We start from the raw sequence: 23,102 nt of genomic DNA, 5'->3' as shown, positions 1-23,102 counted from the left end.
TAAGACGTATTAAGATACTCGGTGAGTATCCCTCGCCCTCTGTGAGTGCGTGAATATGCTTTCTTCCAAAAGGAAAAAAACTGAATTTGCATAATCTTCTTTCTACCTTCATGAGCTGGAATTTCTTGCCACCGATTGGCTACTTAAGCTGTCAATCAGTGTCAGGGAAGAACTTACAATGAGCTCGGCGGAGCCGGGTAGATCACCTGTAGGGAGATGCATTCAGCCGAATGGCATTTAAAGGGACCGCGCAGCTATCATAAGCATTAAAGTCCACGTGGCCAACAGCCAACTTTTGGAATCCATTTGTGTAATTATTGGCAACTTTTCAGTAAATGAATGAATTCCCCGGGCCGCTGATGAAGTAGTAATGGCCGTCACGGCAGGTGCCATGCACGGTGGCCAAGCAAAATTCCAGTGCCTGTAACCTGTGTATTTAAAACCCACAGCTGTACGGCAAATACCTTCATCGAGGCTTATAGCTCGCATGCGGAACTCGGTTTCGGAAACACAAGCTGCGTATTTATGTAAGATATACACGCAGACGTGTGCGAGTATGGAAACTAGGGATGGTTTTCGTGTCGGGGGATGGAGGCGGTCTGTGTCTGCTGGGGGTCTTTTATTTGTGCTTATGTGTTTTGAAAAGTCTTAACGACCCCTTAACTGCCTACTAATAAACCTGGCGTTAATGTGTCGGCATGCACATGTAATGTGTCGGCATGCACATGTAATGTGTCTGTATGGCGCTTTTGTGTGGGTTTTTTTTTTTTTTTTGTTAGTGCTTAAATTTGGGAAACAGAATGGCTCAGTCTTAATCACCCAGCCAGATATCCTGACTATTGAAAGTCTGCGAAGGAACAAACTTTATTAGCATTGCCATAAAGAATCGGCTCAATGCCTACCTACTGTGTACAGCCCGGGGGGAGGGGTATAACTGTGTACAGCGCTGGCGGGGGGGGGGGGGTAACCTATTTTCTCCATGGGCCTTTTAACCCCTTGATGACAATTGCCGGTCCGGGCACGTCATGGAAAAACATGTCGTTAACGACAAATGACGTGCCAGGACCGTCATTTGTTAAAATGGGTAAAAAAAATCGATCCGTGATTTTTTTTAATTTTTTTTTTATTTTTTTTTACCCAAACGGCGTTGCTGTAATGCCTCGACCTCGAGGCATTCAGCAACGCCATGATCGGAATCAGGGGCCATGTCTGGCCCCTCCCCGGGGCGTCAACATCCGCCATACAATGTATGGCGGCGGACACCCGTTTTAAAAGCGTTTAGGAGGCGATCAACGATCACCTCCTAAACTTAAATGGTGTCGCTGGAATGCCTCGATGGACTGTGACCGCTCCGTAGAGCGGTCACAGCCGCAGCTGCCGGTGATCTTCGCCATCAGCAAGATGGCGGCGACCCGGGAAAAAAAATAATAAAGACAAAAAAGTTCGCTAGACGGTCTCCTGACCCTCTAGAGAACTCTGGCTCCACTTGCAGGTTGAATACAGGTACTGCATTCAACCATGCAAGTCAATGGAGCCCAGCTTTCTAATCACAGTGTGATTAGAAAAAAATAAATTAAAAATAAAATAAAATTAATAATCATTAGAAAAAAAATAGTAAAAAACCAGTAAAATGTAAAAATAATTTCCCTCTGATGTCACTATCAGGGGAACCTTCAAGTTGAAAAAAAATCTTAAAAATGTTTTAAAGGCAAAAAAAAATAAATATATATATAAAAAATATTTTTGTGAGCAAGTCCTAAAATTAGCACATTAGCTTAAAACAATTCTCGCATGGAAAGAGTTAAAATACTGGCATATTAAATGCCCATGGGGTGTCTACTTTTAAAAAATGTATGATTTGATGGGGTAAATTGAATTGGCCGGATTCAACAATGTCCCAAATAACACGGGGGGAAGGATGGCCACACATCTAATTTCCAAATGTGGCCTTTTAGTTCCCCCCAAAAATGACAAACCCATGCATGTGGGGTATCACTGTACTCAGGAGATGTTGCTGAACACATATTGGGGTGTCGTGTGACAGCAGCATATACCAGGAGCTGTAAATTCATACATAAAGTAGGTGTGTGTGGGAAAAATACACACAAAAATACTACTGCAAACTTTGAAAAAATGCTGGTGGTAAAATGTGTGCATGCAAAGAGTTAAAATACCCTGTGTTGTCTAGTTTTCAAAAATATATGGCTTTATTGGGCACACTGAAATGGCCCGGCTCAAAGATGTACCAAATAGGGCATGGGGAGTGGATCCCCAAATGCCAAAGTTCCACATTGAAAAATGTGCACGCTCCAAATGTGGCCCTTTTGCCCCCAAACAGCCAGGCAATATCGTTCATGTGGGGTATCACTGCGCTCAGGAGATGTTGCTGAACACATATTGGGGTGTTTTGTGATAGTGACATATACGAGAACCTGTTTATTCATACCTGAAGTAAAATGTGGGTGACAAAACAAATGCAAAAAAATGACTACCACAAAGTTTGACAAAGCCTGTTGGTAGATATGGTGCATGGAAAGAGTTACAATACTAGCATTTGAAATACCCTCGGGTGTCTAGTTTTCAAAAATGTATGGCTTTATTGGGCACACTGAAATGGCCCGGCTCAAAGATGTACCAAATAGGGCATGGGCAGTGGATCCCCAAATGCCAAAGTTCAACATTGAAAATGCGCATGCCCTAAATGTGGCCCTTTTGCCCTCAAACAGCCAGGCAATATCGTTCATGTGGGGTATCACCGCGCTCAGGAGATGTTGCTGAACACATATTGGGGTGTTTTGTGATAGTGACATATTCCAGAACCTGTTTATTCATACCTAAAGTAAAATGTGTGTGAAAAAACAAATGCAAAAAAAATGACTACCATAAAGTTTGACAAAGGCTGATGGTAGAATTAGTGCTTGGAAAGGGTTAAAATACTAGCACTTGGAATACCCTGGGCTGTCTAGTTTTCAAAAATATATGACTTGATGGGATAAATTGCATTGGCCGGCTTCAAAGATACCCGAAATGGCACATGGGGGGAAGAATTACCAGATTTGGAAAAAATGGCTTTGAAATAGCAAAACGCTACCTGTACTTATTGCCCCATAATGGGTAGAAAAAAGCAAAAAAACATAAAAACATTGGGTATTTCTAAACTCAGGACAAATAGTAGAATCCATTTAGCAGGTTTTTTCATTACCTTTTATAGATGAGTAAAAGATTTTTCAACTAAAAGTTAGAAACAGTCATTTTTCTAAATTTTTCACCATATTTTATACTTTTTTTAATAGTAAATAATATGATACAATCAAAACAATGTCATCTAAAGAAAGCCCTTCTTGTCCTGAAAAAAACAATATCTAATGTGTGTGGGTTCAGTAAACGGGAAAGAAGAAAATTACAGCTAAACACGAGCAGCGCAGAAATGTTAAAACGGCCATTGTCACGAAGGGTACAAAAAGTAAAATCAGCCTTTGTCACGAAGGGGTTAAACGTGTGTCTGGATGCTGGGGAAGCATCATCTCCAAAGCACAACGAATAGCAAATGCGAGGAGAAGTCCCTGCATCTCCAAAACTGTAACGTGGTGGTGGCGCAGCTGCCCCCGCTATGTCCATGTCGCTCAGTCTTCTGTACATCCAGGTATTTGGGGGCTTCTGTTTTCGCTTAAATAAACAAACATTTGTTGGTTTTCTTTTTAATTGGCAAATGAAAGAAATATCAGGTGAGCCGGTTCATCTGTATCGTCATCCCAGGAGCTCAGCATATCTTTCCGCCATTTTTCTTCCTCCTGCTTTTCCCGCTTTCATTGTGTCCTCGAAGAAAGCTTAATATCCACGCTAATAAAGAGATTGATTAGAGAGCACCGGCAGTACGTTTGTGTTCTAATCTATTGGTTGCTGGAATCGCAAGTACGTTCGTACCATCTACAAGTTTTCTTGGTGCCACATCATGTGGGGCTCAACCTTACAAAACTGAAACATCATTTTAAATAAACCTCATCCTAAGGTTGCCTCAAACACTAAGTTTACGTTTCTTCAGTCATCGGTCTTTAACTGGAAATATTTTCTCTATAACTGTGTTTGGATCGTAACCTAGAGATTCCCACCTCATTCTTTGGAGGTGAGAGAGTAGATGAAGTCATCATTGGCTCTTCTTGAAGATCACGTCTGGTCTCGGAGGAGAAACGTATCTCGTGATCTACACCAGGTTCTTCTTAATAAATATTTATGGAATTCGCCTAACCTCTCATCTGTTGTCCATGCCCCCCCCCCATCTCATCCTTTAAATTTTGGACACCGGTCTACTGTAGCTTGACTTGGATACATAATAAACTCCTTTAATATAAAATTAAAAAAAAAACTGGAAGGAGCCTGGCGAAGGCAAGAGAACGGTTGTCTGTAAATAATTTGCTACCGATTAAAGAACATGGGCTGGCACCGGGGGGTTACGGGAGTTTGGACTACCCAGGAAGAGCCAACCGTTTGCCCGTTTCTTGGTTGGGCAGCCAATGGCTTTCTATTCCGATTGGTTGATCAGATTATTCTGTATATTCTGTCTGTAGTTGACTCGGATAAGTTATATTCCTTTAGTTATTGTGGCCCCCTCTTTAAACGAGTTATTATTTATATGCTCTTAACCTTCAGGGATCTGTAATCTCGAACCGGCTTAAATCTTCTGGCCAGCTATTTTTGTGATTTTTGTGGTTTTTATGCCTAGATCCGTTGACAACGTGTTCATGGTTACGGCTACTGTATCATGTAATAAATCCATCAACGTTGTTGTCCGCCGACCTGCGTTTTTGCAGCCCCAATATCCCAGTTGCCGTGGTAACCGTGTGTTTGGGAGAGGCCGGTGTTGGGCTCCTACACGTTGATGAGACCTTGACCTGGGCTAAGAATGGTCCGCCTGGGACTGTGAAACTTGGCTTCTATTACATCTTTTTACGAGTTTCATCTTTGAGTTGAGTCTACTCAATAAAGGGAGAGGAAAGATATCAACCCATTGTGCCTCTGCTGCTGGAAGAGCTGGCCCTGTATAATGTATATAAATTATATACAGTGTCTCCTAGCACATTGGACTATATATTATACAGAGCCAGCTCAGCCCTTATTGGAGAAAGAGTTAAAACTACAACTCTCCTGTCTACCCTCCTTTTAGTGAATAAGCCTAATAATTCTGAGTGTTCCCTTGAGTTCCCCTTCTTTGTTTTAGGTGGCAGTGGTGATACTTTGGGGGAAATCACTCCAGACGCTTAGTTTGCTTATATAGAGACGTAGTCGATGTTTGTTGTATCTCAGTAACTTTCTTTTAGATAAAATCATGAATTATTTATTGAGCTGGAATATGCTGCATCAACCGTTAAGCAAATCTCTCTCCTTCACGTGTATTCCTTTCAAAGCGATCATGTATGTTGTGTGTTTTGCCCTCATAGGCATGCATTGATGAAAACCTGGAGGTGGTAGAATTCCTTGTAAATCACGGAGCCAACGTGAACCAAGCCGATAATGAAGGGTGGACTCCTCTGCACGTCGCGGCCTCCTGCGGCTACATGGAAATAGCAGAGTGAGTATACCGGTGTGATCGACGCGTGGTGCCGGGGACCCGTCCTTCTATACAGCCTTCTTCATCCTGTATTATTTATAACAAATGCTTTTCTCAGGGTTATGACCGCTTACCCCTTGCTAGGTCGCCTGATAGTAACTCTGTATCTGATTCCATTGGCACAGAGGTCTATTCACTAAAGGGAGACTTGTGGTTTTCATTCCTTCACTATTCATTCTGAAGGGCCACTACTGGCAAGTTTCTCGAGCACAAAGGGCTGAGCTGGCCCTGTATGATGCATCGTTTAATGTGTAAGGGGGGGCTTTGAGGAAATCTCGCTGATTTAACCATACATTATCCAGAGCCAGCCAAGCTCTTCCTGCAAGAAGAGCTCATTGAGGTTGGACCTTCATAATGCATAGACTTGTCTGACTATAGGGCCTTGGTCATCAAACTGGGCACCTGGCGTACCCAGAGCTGCTTTTTCATGGGGGGGAAAAAGGGAGTCCGGAGATCATGTGCTTTAATGCATGTTCCCCCTCCCTCCTCGATGGGCTTAACAGTTTAAATCCTTTAAAACCAGAACAAGTCCTGAAAATCAATGCACTCTGCGGGTCATCGTTACAAATATTTTTCTATTGTAAAATTCTATTTATTCTCTTATAATTCTGATCGGAACGCTTTCCGCGGCCCTCGTAACCCTTCCGTGCTTGTTGCTCTGGCCATTGTAGGTATCTCCTGAAACACAACGCCAACATAGCTGCCGTGAACAGCGACGGAGACGTCCCTCTCGACATTGCCGAGGATGACTGCATGGAGACTTTGCTCCGGGCTGAAATTTCTAAGCGAGGTGAGGATCTTGGCACCGCTTACGCTTCCTTTGAAAGCAACTGTTAATCCATAACAGGAAAACGACTTCATGCTGGAAAATGTGCTCTGCCCGAGGCTCGGGACTGCGCCGAGAAACCTTTCCATCAGGCCTGCGGCTCCAAAAGTCTCGTTTGACCCAAAGAGGTCCCAAAGCTGTTAAGAGCAGGAGGGAGCTGTGGATGTCCTCTGGTTCTGCGCATATGGCTCGGACTGTTAAGGCTTTTTTTTTTTTTTGTTGTTGGTTAAATTGGATAAAGTCCTATTGGGGCCGAAATAGAAAAATGATGTAAAATTCCAGAAGCTTTCACCGCAGATGGAAATAAAATCCCATGTAGTTCTCCGAGGGGTCAGTTGGGAAACGAAGGCTTCCTTTTCCTGTTGTCCGTAAAATCCGTTTCGCGATCTGACTCCTGCCTGTGTTCCCGCTAACGGCCCCAACGTCATGGCTCGTGCCGAAAGGATAGCGTTGACTATTAACGTTTTAACACAATAAATCAGCCGTGTGGGGTTTCTCATTGTATTTATTTTTTTAGCATTTTAAATAAGCGATGATTTTCTTTTAAATCGTTTAGATTTGGAGATTATATTGCAGTCTCCGGACTGTGATTTGCAGTGAGGTTGAGTCATTGTAACCCATCGTGCGCTCTATCGCTCTGAGATCCCGCGGCGTGGTATTAATGGCTTGATTTTATTATTTTATAAAGGAAATGGCGGCGTTGCTGCGTTTTTAAATTAATCTCCGTCAAGCCAGAATTATTAATCGCAGTCCCCGAAGTCTCTCTCTGTAGCTTTAGCGTTTGATGACGTAGCGCAGAACCGAGATGGGTAACAGCGCGTTGGACACAAAGACTATAATTCAGTGCCAAAAATAAACGAATGATTATACTTCGCTGACTCACAAGAGGCTCACGGACTCTCGTAGGCATCGACATCGAAGCCGCCAAGAGGGAGGAGGAAGAAGTGATGCTGCAGGATGCTCGGCAGATGCTGAATGCGGGTAAAATCGAAGACATCCGACACCCGAAGACGGGCGCAAGCGCTCTGCATGTTGCTGCGGCCAAGGGATACATAGAGGTCATGAGGTAACCGGCCGTGATGTCATAGTTTTGGTTACATCATGTCTCTGCAGCATTGCATTGAAATTGTTTGTTTTTTTTCTCTCTCACCAGGCTTCTGCTTCAAGCCAACTTTGATCCCAATGTGCGAGACAAGGATGGCTGGACGCCCCTTCACGCAGCAGCTCACTGGGGGGTGGAAGAGGCCTGCAGGCTGCTTGTAGAGCATTTCTGCGACATGACTGCGCTCAATAACGTGGTACGTGGCAAGATACTTTTTATGTTTGGCTTCTGTTCTGAAGATCACTGCCATCTGCATCGACTACATTAGCGTCCCGAGTGCGGGGGTAACTATAACTCTGCTCAGGGTATTTGGTGAATTTACTGTTTAAAAGTCTATTGGCACAAAGAGGTCTATTCACTAAAGGGAGACTTGTGGTTTTAATTCCTTCACTATTCATTCTGGGGGGGCCGCTACTACCGGCAAGTTTCTCGAGCACAAAGGGCTGAGCTGGCCCTGTATGATGCATCGTTTAATGTCTAAGGAAATCTCACTGATTTAACCATACATTATCCAGAGCCAGCCAAGCGCTTCAGCTAGTGTGGCCATTGTGGTTCTGTAGGTTACTTATATACCTCTCCAGTTCCGGCGTTCGAGGCCCATCACACACAGCCGAGCAACTAATGATAAATTAATATATCCTTGTTAACCCCTTAAGGGCAATGGGCGGTCCCTAAACCCATTGAAAACAATGCATTTTGTCAATAAGGGGTTAAATTTGTACCCCAGCTTTATTTTTGTGTAAAATGCATATTGGTGTCCGTTTTGCATGTAAATATAATTCGTTTTACCGGATGCAAATCCACCCAGGCGTTATTTATTATTGGAGTCGGAACGTGAGACTTCTGCCTCGTGTTCCTCCTCCCCCTTACTTCCTCTTAGAAGCAGGAAGTGTATTTAAGTATGCTTATCGGCTCCCATTACAATCCGACGTCCTGCTCCGCTTAGACAAAACCCAGAAAAACCGGAAACTGTTTCTCCTCAGTGTGTCCTTTACGTGCCGTCTGAGTATTAAGCATCCGCAGAAAGCTATGAATGAGACCCTGCTCAATGGTGAAAGAATTATTTGGGGTAAGGGGTACTAGAAATTATTGAAATTTTCCCGAGTCGGTGGAACAGCACCTTAATAAAGGCTGATCGGCGGCATTCGCTGTTTGCCCTTCCGGCATCAGGAGTTGTCGGTTTGATGCATCAAAGTCTTCTGTTGGGTGGAGGCGTTTAAAGCGAGAGCTCTCCGGTATCAGCCTTGGCCTCCAGCCCCTCTGGAAGTCATCCGTAATGAAGTCATCCGTAGCGTTAATTAGCTGAATTACTACATGCGCGGCCAACATTCTCGCTTGTCGTCGGTTTATATGCGGATGTTTTTCAGGAGGATTTTCTTTTTTTCTTCTGTTAATTTTGTGATGTTGTTTTCAGGGCCAGAGAGCCAGCGATGTTGCTGATGAAGATATCGTTGGTCTTTTGGAAGAGCTGCAGAAGAAGCAGGAAGATGTAAGTAACGTGGGGGTGATGTTCCACCCGCCAGCCTTATGATTCTCGTGAGCGCCGCATCCGTTCAGTTCGTTATTATAGGAAAGAATAAAGCCTTATTTCGTACCGGTTCAGAAAAAAGGCTTTCAGAGATTAACCCTTTGTGGGTTGGCTCTTAGTAGTCCAGCACGGAAGCCATTAAAAGAATGCTGCTTCTGATTTGGGAACATGTCGATCATCCTGTTTCTGTGCATATTGCGCATGTGTTTGCTGATCTTATATTATCTGCTTTTAGCGCTTCCGGCTTGAATAGACAGTTTAACTTTTCAAACGCTAGACCTTTAAGCGATGGATAAAAGCATGCAAACGACGATTAAAGCACGACTGTTACATAGACACATTATGATGAGCTTCATCATGGCCAGGATTGGTATAATTATATAGTCATTTTTTTTTCAATGGGTTTATGGATCTGTCTGTCGAGGGAGTCTTGGACTTATGTTTTAATAGCCGCCGGAGGACCCCGTGACTCCCTTTCCCCTTTTCTCTCCGTCCTTACAGCTGCGGAGCGAGAAAGAGGCAAATCTAAAGAGAGCCGTGATTGACACAGGGATCGAACAGCAAACAATGTACACCAATAAACACAGAAGGTGAGCTCAAACGGCACATAAAATCATTACGGGGCCCTTCTTTGGGATTAAATCGTAAATCGGCGTGAACCAAAAATCAATATCAACGCTTTAGGAAGAAGCTTAAATGATTGTTCTGTAATTCAGTTGAGTGGCATAAAACAATTGCTGATTCTTTATGGCAATGCTAACGAACTCAGTTCCTTTGTAGGTTTTCAGTAGCCAGAGAGTCCGAGTGGGTAATTAAGACCGAGCCATTCTTTTGCTTCCTACAAGTAGTATGATAAAGACTTTTTAATGGTTAATATGCAGCTGCCTGAATACATTGTATTATTTAAAAAAAAACTAAAATTATTATTAAAATAACATGGCAGAATGTTTTTTGAAATTGCATTTTAATCTGATATAAAAAAAAATAATAATAATAATAATGGTGTGCTTTCCGTTACGATCCGTCAGCATGCCAGGGGCAGTGTTCTTCGATAATGGTTTATTTTCTTCCGTTACTCATTGTTTATTCCTTCGTTTCAGGAGTTCGGTTTGTCGAATGAGCAGCAAAGAAAAGATTTCTGTGCAAGACCAGTCAAAAGAGCGGACGACGCTGGGAACCATAACTGTTGGCGACGAGGAAAGCACGTCCAGTTCAGAAGAGGACGCGGAGGCCGTAAACGGTGAGAGCGACCGGTCTCTACACCCCGCGCGCTTCTACCGAGAATATATTTATCCCCCGACGGCACCGTGTGTAGCTCTGAGATTGCAGGGCCTTCAGGGCAAATTTATTTCCACGTCCAGAGGTGTGAAGCCATTTAATTGTGAAACTGACTCAACGCGTTGGCGCGTAGCGGATACTTCTTTCGCCGTTGCCGTTTGGAGTCGGTGAAGGGAAAATGTTTTATTGTCCGGTTAGTTCCTGAGGTTTATTTTGGCCGCAGAGTTTTCAGATACGGCCCCTTGTGGCTTTCTGCTTCGTAATATAATTTGACGTTGCCGCCATCTAGTGGCTGAAACAGATCACTACACCCGCGTGACATTTACTTACTCTTAAAGCGGACTGATGTTTTTATCAGGAAACTGCCCGCAAAGCAGAGCGGTTCGGCTGAAATTTTTGTTTCGTTTTTGCTGCCTTCGTTTTTGGGACGCTCAAGTCTACCGGCCCCGAGAAAATGGCTTCAAACTTTTCTACCTCCAATATAAACATGTGACATCGTTTTTTGTGCCTCAAGATCAAATGATTTATTTTATCCAAATTATTAGCTGTGATACATATTGTTATAGATTTGATAGCCCCTTGGATTCATTCATCAGAAATGAGCGATCTTTTTATTTGTGGCGTTTGTAGAAATGAAGGTCGCAATAACCTAGATTTTTTTTTTTTTTTTCTCTCTCCTAGAAAAGACAAGCACAATACAAGTAAATGAGAACGGACTGCTACCTGAGCAACAGAACAGCACCGTGACCCCGACATCATCTGATCAGAAGGTAAGAACACCGCCGATTAGCTCTAATACCATACTGTGTCTTCAAAATGTAAAACGTCTCTTCTGTAGTTTGTGTGGATGATTCCCGGCTGCCTTTATAATCTCCAAACCAATGAACCACATGAACAGAGAGTCCATCCATTGTAAGGATTTATTGCGCGTGCAATATTTTACAGAGCCATGGAATAAGGTCCTTATTCCATGGCTCTGTAAAATATTGCACGCGCAATAAATCCTTACAATGGATGGACTCTGTTCATGTGGTTCATTGGTCCACACAGCCCATAATAATAATAATATTTTTTATATAGCACCATAATCTACCTATTTCACTATTGTAAGGTCTAAAAACTAACCTGGTTCCTTGGCCTTATGTTAATTCCAGTGCTTATTGAACAGATTCTGTGTTACAATCATTTAATTTGTACCTTTTTTGTGAACTCGAAGCTTAAATGAGAGTTTGTTGTGTTCGTTCTTTTTTTGTGCTCAAAATGTAAAGGTAAGCCGGTACGTGAAGTGTTGGGTTGCCCTGGGCCGTGAATGGCAGCTTCTTGCCTTATTTTCAGTCCTGTCGTTGCCTGGAGTGTTGTCAGAATATAATTTTTCGGGGTTCTCCAGCACAAGCCACTGTGGGCCGCATCCACGTTGGGTTTTGTCACATTTTAATTTATTTCAATCCATTATCTAAGACGCCTCCCTGAACTGTGAAACTTCCAGCATCCGTTTGTATGAAGAGCTCCAGCCTGTGTCCCTCGAGTAGGCTTAGCGATATCACTCCTGTGTTTATGACGATCCCTACTTTGCTATCGCTTTCCCTAGATGACACGGAGCGTTGTGAGTTAATATGTAGCGTTTACGTTCAGAGCCACAGGAAGTAAAAAAGGCTAGCTGATTATCCTGGCTTTGTAACGTTTTGGGCCAAACACACCATGATTCCATGTCACCCGTTCACAACGAGAATTAGCGTAACTTATCTATACGGCCCAGTTTATGGAATATCCACAGGTCTCCTAACGCTATCCTGCTGCCCCACCGAGCTCTACCACCCTCCCGCTTTTGGTGGACAGAGGTAGCGCTCAGCTGGTTTCTGGACCCCAAAATTGTCCATAAAATGCATACCCCACATGCGCAGGATTGTATGCATGCGCATTAGCGCTGCCAGTTTGAGTGGCGCTCTACCTCCCTAACCTCGCCTCCTGGAGTCCCGATTTGCCCAGGTTCGAAGTTAGGTGGTACGCCAACATCGTATTTTGCTTTAACCAGGACGTCGTTCCCATTCAGTCTCACTAACGTTATCGACGGTTTTTTATTGGTGTTTTTTGTTTTTTTTTGTTTTTTTATTTTACATAAAAATTGTAATAAAAAATAGCCCATTCCATTGCAGTATCCTTTTTAAAATAAATTACGTCTCCCATCAACTTGAATTATCTTAAAACTATTTATTATGCCTAATTTTTGCTGACATGTCCCTTTTGGAAGTCATACTTTGGGCTCTGATACAATTTCCGTGTACTTTGCGAGGCTGGAATAAATCACCGCAACAAAACCGCGACGGGATACAAGCGCGGGTTTTATTGTAAATATTTATCCGCACGCCCCGCTTCCCTGGGTATTGCCCAATTTTCATTGGCACGCTCTAAATAGCCCTCAGAAATGCGGCGTGACGAGCTGCTACCTGCACTTTGAACACTCGAGCAAACAATTGTTTTGGCGGCGGACGGCACAGCTGCAGCGAGGGTCCATGCGCGAGGTGGGACCACGAGGGGGCCATCAATGATCTGGAGAAACGGATCAAACACGTGTAAACGTCATTGCTTGGGGGCCACTGCCATTTCCCGGTAACCTAACCTCTGAAGTGTTGGGGGGAGCGCTGTGATTAAACAAAAGCCATCGCTTACGGAATTCCTTTTTAGCTTTTCTGGGTTCTTTACTCTGTGTTGCTTTAGATGATATTTCTAGTCCTGGACCGATTTTTCTTTTCTGTCTTTCCCTTTCTGTCTCTATTCATTCTTCATTATTCCTCCTCCCGCTGCCTCGTCCCTTCCATCTGAGGTGACTGCTTGGTCTCCACTTGATTTCTCTGTTTTTTTTCTCTTCTGCTTCACCCCCCTCGACAACCCTTTTTGGCCCAATATTGCTCCATCGCGTCCATATGGCTGCTTGTGTTTCGCCTTCCATCCTGCCAGCCCCTTCTCACCTTTGTCGCTCCCATCTTGCCCCTCGCTGGACCAGTAGGTCCCTCCATGTGGCGTCAGAGCTTGCGCAAAACCGGCATCGTTCTGGTGCCCCAGAGAGGCCAAAAGGCTGCGGTGAGCATCATTTGCCTTGTTTGTAGTGAATGCTTGTGCGTGTTTCGTTTTGTTTTATGGATGTTTACATTTTTATTTCCCGTCTTCCTCTTCATTCCCAATAGAGGCTTAAAAACAGTCATCTCCCCACCACCGCCATCACCTGTAATAATTAGAACAGTTATTTTTTCCCCATATGGTTATTAACTCTTTCCGACTGGAAATTTGGGAACATGATTTCCTTATTTGCTCATTTAGACCCATGAATGATCCATCCGTCCTGACAGAGATGCGTTGCTTCCTTCTATCATATATAGAGAATATATCACTGGCTGCATAACTTCAGATGTACTGGTTACACATTGGATATTTTCCATATAAAGAACAATTAGCTATTAGCAACAACATGATTGCTCTAATATATATATATATATATATATATATATATATATATATATATATATATATATATATATATATATATATATATATATATATATATATATATATATATATATAAAAATCACACATCAGATCTGCCGGATTGGGGCTTCATCCATCCTGTTGGCTTCAATCCTCGACTCGCCTAGAAGTTACGATCCCTTAGAGCCCTAGTCGGTGCCTCCGCTTATTGTTAAAGGGACTCTGTTGCTTAAACACCGTTGGCGATGAAAATGTAGAACACAGCAAGTGCAGATGAAGCATAACGAGGAGAGCTCCCTGTACATATTCATGAATTACAAATGAATCCCCCCTCGCTGACATTGTCACTTCTGGTCTTGGGAAATAGTTATTATTTTGTTGTGTCTTCCAATCTGAGTATGCAGACAGCGGATATATCGCTACGGTTTGTACGTTCAGCTTTACTCTCACTCACCCTGAAATGGATATAAAGAGCGTATCCGTTTCCTATGTATCCTACTCAACTCTAGCTGTGTATCTGTGGCTTGGCTTGTGCCCTAGCTATATATCTGTCTTATATACTGCGCTTCTAGATCATTCCTGGGCATAGATCTGTAAACCTCTTCACCCCCAATAATTCATCCTACGGCATGAATTATGCCATCAGGGTTTACAAACCGTTTAGTTTCACTTATGTTTTTTTTGAACAGAGGTTAACAGGTAAGACTTCCAATTTATGGTGAAGCCAAAAACAGGCGATCGCTGGGTCTTCCCAAACCCAAATCTTCCACCTTATAGCAACTTCCCGAGTGTCCTTGTTGCCCTCTGCGTATATCTGGATACATAGTAGGATTATTTTTCATGCTGCGTGCCAAGAACCACTGGCCGGAGTATGAGAAATCAAATATTTTATGGTTGAACTGCAATTGTAATTATACAATATTTATAAATGATATCATAATAGAGAAGAGCTGTGTCAAAGCAAAATTACGTATCAAAGAACAGACCTTATGTTTAAACATGGGATGCTTCAATACTTCAGACTTATTAGTATTAATTATCCCAGTCCTAGCTTTTTACGTTGTTTTTGTTTCCGGTTTGTGCCGTCGATTTGTATACATGATTTTAAAATCCCCTAGATCCGTGCATCGCGTAGTGATTTTGTAATCCTGGCTTATCACGATAGAGTCGCGTACCTTTCCTTAGCTTCTCCTCGTATCCCCGATGGTATTGATCAGCGTATCTTATGTATGCGTGTGAGGAAATGCGGTTCTGTTTAGAGCGACTCCCTCTATATATACGCTTCTTCCATGTCTTTAGTTCACTGGGGCAACCGGCAGCATCACTGAGAAAAGTGAGTTACCCCTGTCCAACGTAAGAGCGGGCTTACGCAAAACGGGCAGCTTTGGGGTTCTGCAAGATGCCAAACTAGAAGACAGTAACGCCAAAGAGCCTGGGATCAAGCGCTCTGCTTCCAGTCCCCGCTTGGACACCCAAGAACGGGTGAGCACTTAATGTTTTTTTTGGTTCCTCTGATCGGGGGAGAGTGGAAAAGGAAGAATTACGCACATAGAGGAGCCACGTTTATATACTGTCCATCCTCACACCGTCTCTTTAAAGTCTATAAATGATAATATATGTATGAACAGTTTAACCATAAACATGGGAACATTTCGATTTCTCCTCAACGTGTTTGTTTATCACCATCCCTTAGACTAAAGAGCCGCTTCTGGCTCGGGTTCAGCCAACTCCTTCCAGACGGATCTTCACCTTGCCTGAAGCCGACCCCGTGCCGCAAGCCAAGAGAGAGTGAGTATTGCGTGTGCCGTGAAACCCGTCCTTGACGTCCCTGATCACAGCACCGTTTCTTTGCCGTCTTTAACAGAGCACTAAAAACTTCTGTCTCTCCGATTTTACTCTGTGTTTTTCTGTAGACCTTCTAAACAAACCAACTCAAAAACCATATCATTTTTTCAAGCTGTGCTAGCTTCTAATGTTTTAAGAGATGTAACTTTTATTAAGGGGAACGTGAAGTCTTTCAAAAAAGACTTTCCTTCCACACTTGTGCTAGGAAGGGAAAAAAACAAACAAAACAACAAAAAAAACACCACCCCAACAAACTTTACTTCGGTCATTCTGCTAGAGACTTAGAAGGTGGACTACAGATGAGACTTGACATGGTTCCCACCACACAATTGCACACAAACACCTTCTCCAGCATGACTGCCAATTCCTCCACTTCGTCCTCCAGCACGGTCTCCAACACTGACCCGAAAGATCAGCGCAGGTAAGGCACCTTCCTCACCCCCGCATGCTCTTCTCCTCCTATGGTTTTGGTGCTGGGCAAATGGTTCATGCCCCCTATTTTGTACGCGTCTTAAGAGAATTCTCACCGGCTTTTAAGCGAATGAATGATCACTAATATTGTTTTGTACTAATATGGCACTACATTCCTTCGCTGTTTAAACGTTTCCCCTGTTTATTTTGACCGTGTTTGCCTAGTAAAAGGATGTCTACGTTTGGCACCTATGGCAGTGGATGCTCTAATCATTAATTGCCAAAGAGGGCAGCATGTAAAGAGCTACTCGCCATATTTATGGAAACATTACCCCACAAATGTTCTCATCTAACACTAATGTTCTCATCAGGTCATATCAAGCACCCGTCCGCGATGAAGAGTCTGAATCTCAACGGAAAGCACGTTCACGCCTCATGAGACAGTCAAGGCGATCCACGCAGGTACCGTCCACGTGATTGGCGCTCAGAAGGTGTTGATTTGTATATGTTTGTGTGTGCGTGTGCGTGTATACAGCAGCTGCGTGATCCCGTGTGTTCTTTCCTAGGGCGTCACGCTTACTGATCTGAAAGAAGCAGAGAAGACGTTAGTGAAGCCAGCTGATAACGCGCCATCTTCTGACTCCCAAAGTGAAGATGGGAGAGAGAGACTGGTGAAGGGTCAGCCGACTGAAAATTCGGTGAGTGTTTGTAACTGTTGGTGCTGTTTTCAGTTGGGTACCCCCCCCCGTGAGCGTGATGTCTACAACCTCCCATCAGTGGATTTAGCCCTTCAGTCGTGTGACCACCTAGAATCTGAAAGGACAGAAAGATGTTTCAGCTCATTCCTTTATATCAGCGATAGATTTTCTACCATATACGGTGTTTTATGCTACACGACTTGTTTAAAACATGAAGGAAAACCACAAAAGGCCACCGATTAGTCGTCTTCCCGGGTAAATAGTAAACTCCTTAGTATGCTACCTTAGCATCTCCGTTAAGGTGATTGGGAGATGTCCTATGTTTTTCTGTTCATTTAGTATGAAGCTCATCTCTCGCACGTTGATTCTTTAATGTTTTGAACAGGATCTGTCAAGGAGGTTCCGGCTGCCAAGCACTGAAAATACTGTGAATTCCGAAGCAAAGAAAGGTAACCGCTTTGGGGTCAATTATAGTAAATTACAGCGCTTTGCTTTTCAAATACGACCACCAAAGGTCAAAAATGGTGAACAATTGCGCACCCCATAACTAGTTTTGGGGCGAAACGTTATTTAGGGCTTCGGGCGGCCCTTCCATGTATGGACGCCTGTCTGGTTTTGTTATTTACCCAATAGCCCAGGGGCAGCCTCCAGCTGCTCCAGGACTACATTACCCATAATCCTCAGCCAGACCCCTTAACTGAAAGAGCATAATGGGAGATGGAGGGCCACAGGTTGGACACCCCTGCAATAGCCCATCACGCTCCATTACATATACTATTAAAGGAGCCCAGTTTTAATGTTGGACATATTAGGGTGCATTTTGCACGGACTCGCTGCCGAGTGTGAATTGGTATTAAATTATTTGGTAGAAAAGGAGACTTTTCGCTTATCTGACTCCTCCCTTGCTGCCTGTACAGTAAGCGGTGGGCATTTGTCAGTACGCTTCTTGCACATGCTCAGTAGAGCTTCCATTCTAGCCAATAGAAACCGCAGCAGCCGATCACATGTACGTTCCCTGATGTTTTCCCAACGCACGGGGTAATGACTGCTGCGGAGCGGATCGTCCTGGTTTCAGCCGAGGCACCCGGGAGGAGAATTCAGGAGAAACTGAAGTTTCATTTCTAAATAATGCAAAATTACATAAAACATTTCAAACTTTACGTCTGGGGGCTAGACTGTTCCTTTTAAATACAAATGGCAGCCAGCCCCTTTCTGGTTCGTAGAGCTGAAAGTGATTCGGGGAATAAGAAGGGTTTGAAGTGCTATAAAGTAACTTATGACTTTTCACGCTGTTTAATGAAAGGCTCATTCTATTGCTGGGCGAGTGACCGGCACATTTCTTACTCCCATTACTCTCAGCCTATTTTTTTTTAAGCACCACGGGCAAAATGGATTATATTTAATTCAAATGGTTTGATTCCCCCCCCCCCCCCCCCCAGTAGAGCTTGAAACTGTGAGCAAAGATGAACACGAAACAGAAAACCATTTAACAACAAGAGACAGAAGACGATGGCGGAAAGAGCAGAATTCTTTATACACGGGCGTCAATTCATACGGGGTAAGACACCTATATTATAATAGAAGCATCGAATTCAACAACCATCCGCAGCCTTACAAATAGAAGGCAAACATGCGTGGCCGGCCTTCCAGCTCCGAACTACACATTTACTTTCGGCTTGACCTTGGATAGCTGAGGGTTATGGGAGTTGTAGTTTAATTACTTGGCTACATTACTTATCGCTGTAGTCAATATAGGTCAATCGGTCATTCATGGCGGTGCAGACGGAGGCATGAAAAGGGTCGCTTATCACACATTTAGATGGTGTTGTCCTACTAATGGCATTAAGCCAAGATGTTTTTCGCATTGCCAGTGTATCCTGTATGAGCTCGTGGGCAACGCACGTGATCAGAGCACGTGCCACATACTGTGTGCTCCTTTTACGCTTTACAAGAATAGAGATTATTTTATAGCCATGCTTGGGGACGAGCAGCCCTTCCTGAACCGTCCTCGTCACCTTGGGAATTTGCTGTTTTGCTTCGAAGCGCTTGTGTGCGGAGAAACGAGGGGTTAAACATGAGCACAAAACATACTATTTTGCCCTGTAAAATAACAAACGTAGGATGCGCCGTGAGAGGGTTAAAATTGATTCACAATTATTCACAACCCCTAACCGTTTGCAGTTCCAGATCAGTTCCAGGCGTTTGCAAACGTCACGGCTCCTAAAACAATGTCGCCCTGTTTGTTTCTTAGGGTACAGAGAATGAAGACACGGAGTCTGTAAATCACAATGATACGTCGGGACACGGGTGATTATTACTTTAATATTTATTATATATATTATATAATATAAAATATATATATATATTATGAGTTCGGCTTATGTTTTTCTGCACTGTGATTTATTCACAGGTTAACGGACAGCGTGAATAGTATTTTACCCTATAGAGCTGGGACCTACTCCTTTAACAGACACAGCAGTTCAGGGTCTAAAAACGAGGCAGACAAAGACTATAAAAAGGTAAGAGGTTAATAAGCTTGTGCTGATGATATAGTGGCGATAATTACATTAAAAATGCTCCCCTATAAAACTCTCCTTCGAGGCAAAACGGCCTCCCAGTTTATTTGAATGTCCCGTTTAATGGAAATCTACAATCTGTTTGCAGGCCAAAACTTCTAGTTTGCTCGGTTTTCTAGCTCTTGCAAAAATAGCAACTTTATTTGATCTATAAGTTTGTCGCAAAAAAGTTTGTATTCTCATCCATGCTTAAAACTATATATATAAACTGTATAATATACAACACACACAGCCGTTCAAATGTTTGGGGTCACTTAGTAATTTTTGTCCATTATAATAACATAAAATGGATCAGAAATCCAGCACAGACGGGGTTAATGTTGTAAATGACTGATTGTAGCCAGAAACCATTTTTAATGGAATCTCTTCATAGGCCTACAGATGTCCTTTATCACTCCTGTGCTCCAATGGCCCTTTATCACTCCCATCACTCCTGTGCTCCAATGGCCCTTTATCACTCCCATCACTCCTGTGCTCCAATGGCCCTTTTAACACTCCCATCACTCCTGTGCTCCAATGGCCCTTTATCACTCCCATCACGCCTGTGCTCCAATGGCCCTTTATCACTCCCATCACTCCTGTGCTCCATTGGCCCTTTAACATCACAAAAGGAGAATGATCTGATTCTGTAAGGGGAAAAAAAAGTACATTTTATATCAAGTATCTGCAAAATAATGTCCCAGACAGAAAGCACGTGCTAGGTTGGTAAATAAATGCGTTATTAGCACTGACAGTTCCCAGTCTGCTCCTCATCTAATGTACGGAGCCGGATCTCCTCATCGTGGATCCCGGGGGAATGTGAACTTGCACGTAACGGCAGAATCCAGCAGCGCTATAAAACATTTCTACGCTTTATTTGGCTTTTATTTGTTACAGCGCGGCCGTTAAAAAATAAAACTCCACCGAGCGATTGGTTCCATAAACCGCTCCGTGTCTAATCAGTTTGAGATCTCTTTAATGTTTGTGTATTATTGTGCTGGGTTTGTGTTTCATGCCTCCTGTCGCGTCTGCTCTTCTTACAGTTATACGACAACATGATGTCGGAAAACGAAACCCTCAAGGAACAACTTCAAGAGGCCGAGCTGAAACTCACTCAGCTGAAGCTGGAGTTGGAACGAGTGACGCAGGTAGACCTCTATGGCTGCTTCTTTATCTTCTTTTTGTGGAGTAACCACAATGGCCGTTGGATGCATGTTCCCCGGACACGTGTTACATGCCGCTAGCTAATGTACCGATAAGATAAATCTCCAGGCCTTAAGCTGTTCTTCAACCCAATAGCCTATCCCAGATATTAATAAAGTCGGCAAACAAATCACTAGTTTTCGTTTGCAGCTTGTTGGAAGCGCGAGGTCATCAAAGCCACACGAGGCTCGAGGCTGCGATGGACCGGACCTTCTACCGGCTCACAAAAGCCTTTAGTAGTGTCGTGTTTACATGACGGGCGCTAGTATCGCATTCAAGAACGCGGATACATGGGCAGAACCTTCTACATTGTGCTGCCTTCAGCGCTTTCTTACCCAGTGGTTTGAAATAACCTTGAATGTAGGATTGCCTTTTACATGACGATTGAAGTTAGTCAAGTTTTGCCTATTTTTGCCCATATATTTAGCATGTTTATGTGTAGCATCGCTGCATTCTCTAACAATATGTCTTCTGATATACGGGGCCACAATCTGGCAGTTTTCAATAGTTTTAGAATGAACGTGGCCAAGCGATACTCATTACTTAACACGATTATCTTTCTCATCAGAGGCAAGAACGGCATGCAGAGAGACCTGCTTTACTGGAGCTAGAGAGATTTGTAAGTGTTCACTCTTGGGATGACCTGTTTCCAACGATTATACAGCTTTCCACCCCATTTAGCGGGTCAGATGTTTGCCATTAAAACCCTTCTAGTACTTTTATAGCTGGATTAAACCACCAGCAATCTGAATTTGGATCCTTGCCTCTCCGTGTGACCCCAGCGCTCCGGACTTGTTTCTCATGCTGCCTAGCAAGGGAAATGGTTATATCCACACAAAGAGGGGGATCACGGCAATATATTTTTCACTGGGTCACATCATAAAAGCTGTAGAACTTCCGAGATCTCTTTGCATCTGGAAAAGAGACCTCTGAAGTTCTCAAAGTGTACAGGACTAATTTTTCCACGATGGCCCGATAACCGCATTCGTCTTCAACGGAAAGGCTACCCGCTAATCCATGCCTAGAGAATGATGTAGTATGGATCTAATTGTAGAGTTTAAGGCTTCTTTCCTCGCTTTGGATAAATCTGACTACTGATCCCACGGATTATGGATCTTCTGAGCACAAAGTAATGTTTGGGATTTGAACTAAAGTCACTTTCTCTCATTCTATTCCTCTTAGGAGCGAAGGGCGTTGGAGCGAAAAGCTGCTGAATTAGAAGAAGAGTTAAAGGTGTTTTCAAGATATTTTTTATACATGAGCTTTTAACAAACTTCAGTATTTTGTTTACAGAATAATTATCATTTATACATCAATACTGATTCTTCTGATTTAAGCCGGTAGTACCTTGAGTGCGAATGAATGAAAACATCGCCCCGCTATTTGCTTCACTGTATTGCAGTAGAAATTCTCACCACTGTACTCGGGGACAATAATTGGCGCTGGGGAATAGTGCATATCTTTATAAAGATATATTGCGTATGTCTTACAGTACAGGGGGGCGGGGGGGTTATAGGAAAACCTTTTAATGACATATTCTAGTAATCCTTATCCGTGGCGGATGTAATATATGTCTGATTGGTAAAAACCTTTTATGCTGATTGCTCATTGCGGTTAATAGATGTTCAGCCTAACACGACTCCTGTGCAACTAATAGTTTGGGGAAGCGGGGGTGCCACCGACATGCGAAGGGGCCGTGCGTATGATGGCTGGGGCGTCTGTTTAAGTCGATGTGATCGAAGAACCCTACTCTGACATCTGATTTACTTTTTAGGTTCTTTCAGATTTGAAAGCAGACAATCAAAGACTAAAGGATGAGAACGCAGCCTTGATCAGAGTCATCAGCAAACTGTCAAAGTGATCTCCCTCTCTCTCTCCATCTCTCTGAAGACTCTGGTCATTGAGTGGCAGGACTTACCGTCACGGTCTCGGCCCATGTGCGGAACTTTGTCTGCGCGGCCCGGCTTTGTCAGCAGCCGCGGAGGGAATCTGTATTGTTAACACAAAGCGTTGTACGGCACACACTGGAGCCAGTTCTGAGAGCCAGCATCCCGATCCGTGGACATTGTGAACGTGTCTGATGTGCTAGTTTATCAAATAGTTGTATTCACCTATTTTTTTTCCTTTTTAACTTTATTTGTATGTATATCTATAAATATATCCTAACGTGTATATTCACCTGTCTTTAGGCAGCGCCACCGGCATTGATTAAAGTTTTTATTACTGTATTAGAGGACAGTTTTCCACCCTCGTCAGCGTAACTTAGACACTTATCTTTCTGTTTCCCGTTAAATGACGCCATATTTGTTAAATAGAACCCACGCGTTTTACGGAATTCCTTTTCCATTTCGTTCTCCAAGCGATAGGTTTAATAGTGTTGAACGCTTGCGAAAGGTGAGGTCACTCGTAACCCCCTCGGTTCCAGACACCGTATTTCTCTTTGGCCACGCAACTCGAGGATTAGATTTGGGGGAAAAAATGTTGCATTCATGTGACATCAAATGTAGCTCTATGCTGACATCATGCTCGTTGTTACCCAAACTGATTACATAACAATGTAAATATCTTTTT

The 23,102-nt window shown here is 43.3% G+C and overlaps 1 protein-coding gene across 1 annotated transcript in view; it reads left to right on the top strand.

Moving 5' to 3' along the window:
- Positions 1 to 22,392, top strand: part of LOC149274400 (protein phosphatase 1 regulatory subunit 12C-like) — a 32,282-nt gene extending 9,890 nt beyond the window's left edge. The window contains exons 2-21 of the mRNA XM_089505539.1: positions 5,436 to 5,566; positions 6,277 to 6,395; positions 7,338 to 7,497; positions 7,585 to 7,729; positions 8,948 to 9,022; positions 9,563 to 9,651; positions 10,162 to 10,301; positions 11,021 to 11,109; positions 15,513 to 15,607; positions 15,942 to 16,085; positions 16,447 to 16,537; positions 16,642 to 16,779; positions 17,159 to 17,222; positions 17,691 to 17,779; positions 19,025 to 19,080; positions 19,184 to 19,292; positions 20,372 to 20,476; positions 21,100 to 21,150; positions 21,714 to 21,764; positions 22,306 to 22,392. Of these exons, the coding sequence (XP_089361665.1) occupies positions 5,436 to 5,566; positions 6,277 to 6,395; positions 7,338 to 7,497; positions 7,585 to 7,729; positions 8,948 to 9,022; positions 9,563 to 9,651; positions 10,162 to 10,301; positions 11,021 to 11,109; positions 15,513 to 15,607; positions 15,942 to 16,085; positions 16,447 to 16,537; positions 16,642 to 16,779; positions 17,159 to 17,222; positions 17,691 to 17,779; positions 19,025 to 19,080; positions 19,184 to 19,292; positions 20,372 to 20,476; positions 21,100 to 21,150; positions 21,714 to 21,764; positions 22,306 to 22,392 (2,028 nt within the window). The remainder of the gene's footprint in view (positions 1 to 5,435; positions 5,567 to 6,276; positions 6,396 to 7,337; positions 7,498 to 7,584; positions 7,730 to 8,947; positions 9,023 to 9,562; positions 9,652 to 10,161; positions 10,302 to 11,020; positions 11,110 to 15,512; positions 15,608 to 15,941; positions 16,086 to 16,446; positions 16,538 to 16,641; positions 16,780 to 17,158; positions 17,223 to 17,690; positions 17,780 to 19,024; positions 19,081 to 19,183; positions 19,293 to 20,371; positions 20,477 to 21,099; positions 21,151 to 21,713; positions 21,765 to 22,305) is intronic.
- Positions 22,393 to 23,102: the final 710 nt, after the last annotated feature.

Source organism: Sceloporus occidentalis, unplaced genomic scaffold (genome assembly GCF_023333645.1).
Source record: "Sceloporus occidentalis isolate IW3139 unplaced genomic scaffold, rSceOcc1.0.p SCAF_333, whole genome shotgun sequence".
NCBI classification, from domain to species: domain Eukaryota; kingdom Metazoa; phylum Chordata; class Lepidosauria; order Squamata; family Phrynosomatidae; genus Sceloporus; species Sceloporus occidentalis.
Note: the sequence above shows the minus strand (reverse complement) of the source record. Positions and strands in the feature narration are given on the sequence as shown.